This window comes from Aptenodytes forsteri, unplaced genomic scaffold (assembly GCF_000699145.1).
Source record: "Aptenodytes forsteri isolate BGI_AS27 unplaced genomic scaffold, ASM69914v1 Scaffold88, whole genome shotgun sequence".
Taxonomy (NCBI): domain Eukaryota; kingdom Metazoa; phylum Chordata; class Aves; order Sphenisciformes; family Spheniscidae; genus Aptenodytes; species Aptenodytes forsteri.
The window spans coordinates 749,555-759,798 of NW_008795948.1; the positions used below are offsets into that span (position 1 = coordinate 749,555).

Consider the following 10,244-nt stretch of genomic DNA (forward strand, 5'->3'; position numbering starts at 1 on the left):
CTTAATAAAACATATGTGCAGTAACACACTGGGATGCAAATAAGGCATATAAGAATATTTTGAAATTGGTGTGGGGTTTTTTCCCTCTACACTTAAATACTAGGACAGAATCAATTTTTATTAAAAAAACCAAACCAAACCCCGAACTCCTTCCCATTTACCAAAGCAGAACACTCTACATGCATTTGTGGAGAATATTATGTAACTATCCAAGAAGAAACTTAATAATTAGCCATAATTCTGTAAGAATTCTGTAAGAAGTGCTTTGAAGTGCCATTTGGTTACAACACGATTAGGAATTTTTAGTTTAGTCTTAGGAAGAAAAAGAATAGAAGTTGCTGTTAATTTTATAAGCGTTCAGTTAATTCTCACTGCTACCATCTTTCCATCTTCCTCCGTCCATTTTTATTGGACTGTACTCACAGTCAAACTACTGTTTGACTACTAGTCAAACTACTCACTGTGGTTTGTCATGTTGCTGTTACAGGAGGTCCTTTGAGACATTCTCTCTTCTAACTACGTGCATGTAGACAGTGCTTATTGCAATAAGGGTTATATGCTACTGTAAAAAAAGCAGGAAAAATAAAAAAATGTGTCTTACTGTGGAAATTCTGACTTGAGTCCTGTAGAAAGCAAGCTGCTATTTTACAGGCAATATACGTGTAAAATATATATCACGCATGATATTGGGAGTACAAAGTTGCTGCAGTACTGGTAGATAATTCATAGAGTCTGCTCATAATCATTGATCTATATAAAAGTTAAATTTTCTTAGCATTTTATATATATACATTTTTTAATAGCTACACCATTATTTATTGCAGAAAGCCTTTCCTTGAAAGAAGTAGCAGAACACTTAAATAAGGAGACTTTGAAAAGGTTAAAGAGTGAATATGGAGGCCTGCAGACACTACTCAAGAACAATCATCAAGTATTTGAAGGTAAAGGAGTTTTGGGTTTTTGTTCTGTTTTTCTTTCCTCATCTATTTTATCTCCTCAGTTAAACTCAACTGAAAAATTAGTACGGTGGTGGGTTTTTTTTAACTGCTTTCCATACCTTTGTGGAAAACTGAATATTCTTTATGTGCCCATTGCTCCAAGATACTGTTAGTAAAACTCTTTTGAATGAGATTGGTAAGGCATCTATCAGCAAAGAGTTGTTCTAGACCGACTGTATCTGAAAAGACAACCCTTTAGTTAAAGTGGCTAATGTAATGCTATTGTTTGACTTAGAGAATTTTTATTTTTCTGTAAAGTATTGATGATTCTGGAGCCGTCAAATGCAGAGCAAGTTCACTAAAGCATTTAACTGAGACTTACTCTGGCCTTACCAAGCCTCACAGTGTAAATACCAACACAAAATGAAACTAGTCTCCATAAGAACCTGTAACTGTGAGGCTTGATGAGTTTATATACCTTGTGGTAGCATGGCAGAAAGAACTCAGTAGCAAGTTTCTGTGGTTGGCTGAGTTTGTTGATAGTTATTTTTTGTTTTTTTCCTGTTGTAATGTGCTAGTGGTGTGTTTTGTTTGGTTGTTTTTTTGTTGTTTTCTTTTGTCAGTGTGGAGTTTTGCAAAAGGTCTAGCTTTGCAGTAATGCAAGATCTTCAAGGTTTTATCAGTATTTAAGGCTACTTCAGATCTGGAAGTATGTTAACTTCTTGTGTCCCAGCAATTCACATCAGCTGTAAAATGTTGATCAACTAGTCCATGGCAAATCATCCTGAGTATGCAACCTAGGGGCTGCCAGTGGTTAACTTAGCCAGGTTCGGCATCCACTAAGGCTTTCTGCACACTCGGCAATTATGAAATGTGAAGCCATACTGAAATCCTTTTGAATTACCATCCATTGAAAAGAGTTGGTCACGTTGCATTCATTATGTGTCTGAGTTTGATTTCCTGTCATTAAGGATAGGTGGAATAGATTTACAACCTGTTACATGGAATGAACATTTTAATTTGGCATGGATGCTGTCTGCACATAACCTCTGAAGAAATGCTAGGATTAAGGCCAAATCTTTCTCAGTAATTTACATCACATGGGAAGTCCCTAGAGCTTCAGTAGAGACCATTTGATTCTTTCCTTCAGTAGCATGTCACCATAACAAGGGACTCTTACCAGCAGGTGGTCTGGAAGGACATTGCTCATGCCAAAGAGGACAGAGAAGAACATGGCTACAGCTTTTTTGTCATCTTTACTCAAGTGTTTTTCTTTTAAAGACATGGCAAATGGATGGATGTGCGCACACACACACACACACACACACAAGAAGGGGCTTAGAGTAACTGATCTGTGGCAGTTTTTTTGATCAGGCATCTTGTCCAATACAGGACTGATTTTCTAGAAAAAAAATATGCTTGATCATAAATAGCACTGTATCTGCTCATTTTTCTTCATCTTTTGAGAGAGATTTTAAAGCTCTGCTGAACCCACTTCTGGATTGGCTTTGTATGAGTTCAGATCTATTTGTGTATCACAAGGAAACCTGGAGGGATGAATTCATCCAGGCCTGAATGTGTGATATTAAGCTTTCACTGGAGTCATTACCTTCTGAATAGTGATTATCAGAATGCAGAATGGTATCAGTTAACTATGCCAAGCTACAAGTGTGTGATACGGAAGGTATGATTGAAACGGAATATGAAAATAGAGCATGGCAACTTAGAAGTGGCAGCTTCTTCCCTTCTCATTTTCACTGTTGTTTTTCATCTACATTTTTTTCTTTCTCTCTTACTAACTTCCTTTTATTCTGTTTTGTTTACATATTTAAGGAGTTGACAGAGGTTCACAAATATGCATGTGCAGTTTATAGTCCTAACACAACAAATGAATTTTAAAAAAAAATGTCGAATCTTTATTAACCAGCGATAGTTCACTGTTGATTCATATGAAGGATTAGACTTGTCATCTCTTTGGTGCAGTGTATTTTTGGGTCAGTGAACCATTGTCTTTGCAAGAGCATTTCTGTGTAGTGAAAAGTAGTAGAAGACTCTTACTAGATTTTTGCTGATAATCTCATTTTAAATGTGGAGTAATAAAGTTTTGAACATGGGAAGGATTACAGTTCTTGAAACTGAAACTTCTTTGTCAGGACTTGCGATCTAAATTCAGAGGATTTTAGTCTAAATGATCCTAACTGCTATATTTAAACCAAACAAACCTCTACAAAGATGATACAAAGGTGCCTCAAACTATTCAGCATCACAGTAAAACATCTCACAGGGACATCAATCAATTCTTCTTTAGACTGTGTGTATATTATCTCAGTTTGTTCTGCACTTCTTTCTATTTCTGTACAAATGGCATATTTGGCTTTGCCTGAGTGATCCATTTGTAGAATGTATATTTTATTCACAGAATGACACTATGCATTTTTTCCAGTACAATTCCCATGGCTGTCTATTAACAGCTGCATTTTTGTTTGTTTTTAAATCTTAGTTCTAAATGGGAGAGTTCATATTCGTGACTGGAGAAAAGAGAAACCGTCAACGAAAACTAAGCCTGAAGTGAAACGACGCCTTTCAGCTGAAGCATTTAAAACGCGTCTCTGTTGGTTTTTCATTCATCATCCTGATGGTTGTTCTTTGCCTTCTGAATCTTGCCCATATGCTCATGGGACTGAGGAGCTAAGGCAGTCTCAGATTATTAAAAAGAAAAAATATATACAGTAATAAAATGCTGCCACTTACGTTTAAGCTTGTGTACATAACTGAATCTATGATTGACTTTGGGACTGCCTGGTGCATGAAGATCTGTACAATATGGAGGGGTTTTCCCCATTCCTATGCATCTTATTTTCCAGTTGGTTTACAAGTTCTCCTGTATTTTTAATTCTTTATTTTTTTTGTTAACATGGAAAAGGTATAGTAAAGTATACTTTTGGGTTTTCTCATGGCTTGTCTAACATGCATTTGTATAAGTAGAAAAGTTCAAAAACTTAATTTCCTAGGACACTCTTCATGATTCTCAATCAGATCAAATGTACATGATGTAATTTTCAGGGTTTGAAAATGCTGCCTGTTTTGTTCTAAATTTTCCAGGAGGATTTATGGTTTCTTATGACTCACAGTGGCTGGTGGGAGGCAGAAATTGGAGAGATTTTACTCTTTTCTCACCTGACAGCTTCCTCTCCACGTTACTATGGAGTAATACTACATATTACCCTTCCTTTCTTGGTCAGACCCTAGTCCTCCTTTCCTTTGTTTTTGTACTCATTCAAAATGAGTGTTGGTTTGAAGAATAACTTTCTGGGAAATTATTGTGGAAGCCTTCACATGTAGGTGTAGGTTTTTAGGGCTCTGTAGACCATACCATCCTTTCCCTCTTTTTTAAAGTAAGGAGTAACAATAGAAAATGTATTTAATAATATTGGAAGGGTAGGGTTTCTGCTTATCAGATAACAAAGGAATGTCTTAGCACCTTGAGCAGGTTATGATTTTTCTTTGGTAGACTATTTTCTTTAAAAGGTTTAACTTTTAAAGTTAAATGTGCATCCAAAGAAGGGCAACGAAGCTGGTGAAGGGTCTAGAGTGCAAGCCTTATGAGGAGCGGCTGAGGGAACGGGGGTTGTTTAGCCTGGAGAAAAGGAGGCTGAGGGGAGACCTCATCGCTCTCTACAACTACCTGAAAGGAGGTTGTAGCCAGGTGGGTGTCGGTCTCTTCTCCCAAGTCACAAGTGATAGAACAAGAAGAAACGGCTTCAAGTTGCGCCAGGGGAGGTTTAGATTGGATATTGGGAAAAATTTCTTCAACAAAAGGGTTGTCAAGCAGTGGAACAGGCTGCCCAGGGAAGTGGTTGAGTCACCATCCCTGGAGGTATTTAAAAGACATGTAGATGTGGCGCTTAGGGGCATGGTTTAGTGGTGGACTTGGCAGTGCTAGGTTAACGGTTGGACTTGATGATCTTAAAGGTCTTTTCCAACCTAAACAATTCTATGAACTTAGCAGAAATCCTAATTATTACTGACAGTCATTGAACTAGTGTCAACTGCTAAGTACTTGTAAAGTTCAGTATCTGCTGTACAAGCTCTGAGACAAGGAATTGTGTTGGTTCTGGCCTAGCTTGTATGCTGATAGTGTGGAAATTCTGCTCTGATCTACTGAGACAAGACTTTGATTCCAAATCCTACTGAAGAAAGGGCAAGATTTAAAAAAAAAAAAAAAAAAGTTACTAAAGAAGAAATGTGGACATAAGAGCAATGACATAGAAACTGATTGCAGGACAAAGAGGTCTAGGGGTAAGAGTGAATAAGCCATGTGAGAGCTCTGTAAGAGCTCAGGGAATCTGAAGAACAAAGGAAGGAAATAATTGAAGACAAAGCAGAGGAAAAATGAAAGATGACACTGGAACTACTTTTCAAAACAGTTCCAAAGCCACTTTTCTCACACCCTAACTTTAAGCCAACAGGTTGCAGTCCATTGCATGCAGAAGAAGCAGGGTCTAAATCTACTGACAGGCTGGGAGCAAAGAACTGACTGAAGTGTTGTATGTTCCCCCTTCTCCCTTCACATTTCTCTTCTGATCCTGGAAGAAGCAGCTCTTGCTAGATAACAATGACTCTGATAATTGCAGCAGCACCTTACTCGTGGATCACATACCACGTTATCCAATATGCCATGTAGTACAGCTACCTGGTCTACCTCTAACAGGAGCTCTGGTAGGCTCTGAGCCTTCCCTCGTGGCTCTGGTCTGCAGTTTTGTATACCATGTCTTGAATTTAGTGCTAATCGGTGCTGTGTTACAGTTATTACAGAATTTACACATTTTCAAAAGAAGAGATACCGTCAGACGAATCACATTCTAAGGGGCAAATTGGATGTAGTTCAGTTAAGGTTATTGGACTAAGGGAAAGAATAGTATAAGCCAGGTAAACTGCAACTCCTACGAAGCAGGGCAGCACAGTAAGGGAACACAGGTGATAGTGCAGTTACTGTTGTAAGAATCTCAGAAAAATATTTAGCTTATTGAGGGGATGAGTTGAGAAAAGCCATGGAATTGTATAAACTTGCATGTAATCAAGTGATGATGTTGCCTTAGTTAGCCTTTGTTTGGCTATGTGCAGAGTAAGAAGAGTTCCCCAAGATGCTTACTTACTGTGGTAAACATACTGATATGTTTGAGGAGGAGGCCCCTGTAAAATTAAGTTCATGCTATCTCCAGATGGAGATTGTTTCCATATGGTGCAAAGAGCAAAAACAGACTTTCAATTCTTTTCCAGTCATTGGTGTCTTACCTAATGATTCACCTTGGGGTAGGATGTGTTTGACTTGAAAAAGGTGATTTCCTAAGTTAGAGTTCACCTGTGGAGCCCCTCAGATGGGCTTGCAGGAAGTCAGGGTTAAGAAGCTGGAATAAGGTTGCTTGTATTTTGGTTTGGGTGGGTTATTTTCCGTTTTTCCAAGAAATGGGGAATGAAATATCTGCTTGACTTATTGAAGTCAGAAATATACACATGATAAGACTAGTGAATTAGTTTTAAAACTACCTTTTTTATTATTTGTTCAATGCTATGATAACTAGCATAGCATACTATATTACTGTAGTAAACAGCCTCCTTTGTATAGGCTTTGTTTCTGAACTCGCCAGCATGCAGATCTGTCACAGATGCATGATGGCTGTTCCCCTTCCTGTTTGGCATCACTGCAGGTGGCAAGCCAGCCAACAAATCTCCTGTAATTACAGAAACTTCCCTGTTGTTTGGAGAAGTGGTAAGAGAACATTTTTGCATCCAAATGCCAGCCTTATATAATTCCACATTTAAATGTGAAGGTAACTGCTGAAGTCGTAAAATAGCTCTACTTTATCTAAATTCTGTATCTTGTTGCTTTCTTTGTGATCCAGTCTTAAAATGGTATTAATACAATATTCAGCTTTGGCAATGGATGAAGTACTATACAGGGTAAGAATCAGTTTCGCTCATGATAAAAAAGCTCTTGCTCCACAAGGGATTCAAGCATAAAGTCTCAGTCGTTCAGATGACACTGTCATTTTACTCCTTAGTTTACTAGCATCACTACCCATTGGTTAATTTGGCTTTATTTGAAGCCTGTTTTATTGAAGGAAAATACTTGCTGCTGTAGAAACCTCACAAGAGTGAGAATATAAAGAGAAGTTAGATGTCAGATTGCAATCAGAAATGCTGGGATCTAGAGATTTTGTATTTCCATCTGTAGATGAGTTACAGTTTCATTAAGTCTACAGAAATATTCTAAATCAAATAAGAACAAAAAAAATCTGTGTTTATGTTCTCCCTTAAACGTCAATAAAGGACTGAATTTTACTTTTTCATCAGATCCCTAAAACTGAAAAAAAATCACAAGATAGTATTTTTACTTATGGAATATCTCTATATCGCTTCAGTACAGTCTATTTTCTGGAACATTTCAAACGAGGAAAATTTTCTGTGTATGTATCATTTGGATTGTCTGTTTATGATATTGCTGTCACTACTTCATGTTATAAATTATTAGCCCAGATTTAGAGCAATTCCTAGAGGAAGTCTTAGAGCTTGTCTGACAGCAAATATAGGCCTCTAGGTATGCTTTGTAATAAAATCAGGCTGCTTGTTACGGGTTTTGGGGCTTGTTTGTTCAGATTCAAAGTTTTAAATGATAATTAACTCTTTATCTTTGGTGATCTTAGTGTGTTTTTATGAGCTGGAATCTAGCCTTAGCTATATAAAGTAGACAAGAGTGAGCAATCAGTAGCTTTGCTTAGGGCATCATAATGGCAAATATGTCAGAATCAACAGAGATGAAATATAAAATCTGTAACAGTCCTACCAAGTGACAGCTAAAACAAATACTGAGACAGGTGTCCACTAAAGTGTCTAAACACTTGGCATCACCTGAAGTCAGACATTATGTTCTGTTGTTGCTGGTAACTTCTGTTTATATAAGAGTATTTTCATACAAAAATTGCAATTAATTGGGAATTCACCCAGAGTGTAATGCTGACATGTTACCACAAGGAATACCTTTCACAGTCACCTTTTTCTGCTGTTGTATCGTGCTGGACCTGTGAGTAGCATCTTAAGATTTTCCTCCGGCATGTTGGCACATTTCCTCTTGTGGAAGCCCGTTGCAACAGCACTGTATATTCGTGGCAATGGTTTCATGACCGGGCTTTGCGTGTTGTGAGTAGTTTTTAGTGAACACTGTTATTTGGACCTGCTGAGTTTATGCATTTCATTTGTATCATAACTTAATGTTCATATTTATCAGGTAGAAATACCTAACTGCTTTAGTGCTCATTTACCATCTTCTTATAAGCGCTGCTTTAAGCTACTTCTAACTGGGTGCTACTACAATACTGCCAGATGAAATCTGCTTAGCAGTTGCAACCCAGCTCCTCTCCTCCCTCTACAATTTTACTGTAGCAGGTTTCAACAGCTCTAAATGGGTGAGTGTAGCTTTGGATTCCTTTGTGACAGGAGCATCATGGCAAATTTTTGTTCAGAGATCAGTGGATCCATCTGCATTAGTTTCTCGGTGAGCCACCCTGGGCTTCGCACAAAGCTGTGTATCCAGCCCTTCCCAGGTACGTGGTGCTGTGCACCCTCAAGGGGCAGGCGTTGGCTGCTGAAGCTGAGTGCACCTGCCACGGTTTGAAAACACCGTCATTCAAGCTGCCAGTCAGTCATCTTGTCTGACAGCTAGCAGCTAGCCAGACACTGTATACAAAATCAAAACAGTCTTCTCCCAGAAAGCCTGCCCTGAATTCTGAATACTTTGGTGATTGCTTCGCTGCAGTAGCAATAAGGAAACTGTCCTCACTGCTAATTGATATTATGAGGGCGGTGTACGCAGAGATACAACAGCTGTGAAATGAGAGTCTTTTTGCTTTGGATTGTAGGCTTCGTGTTAGTTTTTAATCCAGTGAATAAACACAGAACTGAGAGAGGAAGGGAAAAAAGTGTTTGCCCTTTTCTCAGGCACAAAATAGCAAGAGAGCAGGGAGTTTTCAAGTTGCCTGTCTTTTGCCAGTACATAATGCTTTTTTTGTTTTCTTTGAATGTGTAGCCTTCCCAGGGGCAATGCTTTTACTCTGCAGCACCATGGTACCTCTGCTGGCCTTTGGTGCACCGCGAGGTAATCCATCCAGTACAGGCATTTCTATCCTTATCTCTGTTATACTGTGGAACAGTACAGGCATAATAATTTTGGTCTTTTTTTTTTTGTCTTCTATTTTATTTAATGTTTGTTTTGTCAGATTGTTTCAGAGACTTTAAATCCCATAGTGAACACATCACCTGTTAGCAATGATCTGATAATGCTGTGAACATAAATATTGACCCTTTCCATTGAGTTTGGACCAGAAGTCATATTCTTTCTTGTATTTGGAATTTAAGCAGATGGAGAATGTTTTCAGGTGAGAGAAGTCTTCTGTTTTTTGGAAAGCTTTAACAATCAGGTATTTTTGCCCTTTCTATCGTTGTTTTACTGGTATGTCTCATCATAGATGCTAATCTTGCTTTTAACAGTAAAAAAAAACGCAGAGAAACTTCATTAATGATCTGTGGAAGTACCTTGGTGTGAAGGCAGAATAACTTGAGTTGGATATTTTCATATTATGGAATATATTGGTGCTGTGCTGCTTTCCAGCATGGCCAGCAGGTGGGGAAAGTGAAAAAGCTGCAGAGAAGCAACTCCAGCAGCAGCTGCATATCCCCGGGTTCAGCGAGTCCTGGGGCTGCTTCTCCAGCACTGGGGAAGGTGGGCTGGTGGCTGTGTTGCATTTTGTTAGACGTTGTAGGCAGTTTGTTCTTGCATTATTCTTCTAGGGTATTCCTGTATTTTTCCCTTGAAAAGATAACCTGCATTTACTTCTCTCTAGGATCTTCCTTTTGTATAAATATAACTGCCTAAGTGAAGTAACTGAAGTATATTACAAGTAAGTGGTGTTATTTTGATAATTGCCCTGATTAGATGAAAGAAACTAGATTATTTCAAGTCATTTCTTGGCAATCTGAAATGCAAATTATTATTAAGAAGCTGGATATTTAAGTAATGTTGCACCTTTGTTGGTTTTTCTTTCCTCTGACATGTTGCTTTCTTTTCTAAAAATGCCTGTGGTGTTCTGGGTCTTGCAGTGGATGGGAAAAGAAGGGCAGTTTTTGCCAACTCTCCTCTTCTGGTAAGTTAGAAGGTCTTGAATTGTCCTGATACCTCCCGATAAATAGAGAGAGACGTCACAATCTTTCCTTTTCAAAGGCTTCTTGGAGTCTCTGTACCTGTAGTGGCCA

General features: G+C 38.3%; 1 protein-coding gene across 1 annotated transcript in view; it reads left to right on the top strand.

The window, feature by feature from the left end:
• TRMT44 (tRNA methyltransferase 44 homolog (S. cerevisiae)) overlaps positions 1-3,883 on the top strand; it is a 21,347-nt gene extending 17,464 nt beyond the window's left edge. Inside the window, exons 10-11 of the mRNA XM_009285429.1 lie at positions 825-941; positions 3,439-3,883. Of these exons, the coding sequence (XP_009283704.1) occupies positions 825-941; positions 3,439-3,671 (350 nt within the window). The 3' untranslated portion in view covers positions 3,672-3,883. The remainder of the gene's footprint in view (positions 1-824; positions 942-3,438) is intronic.
• The last annotated feature ends 6,361 nt before the right edge of the window (positions 3,884-10,244 follow it).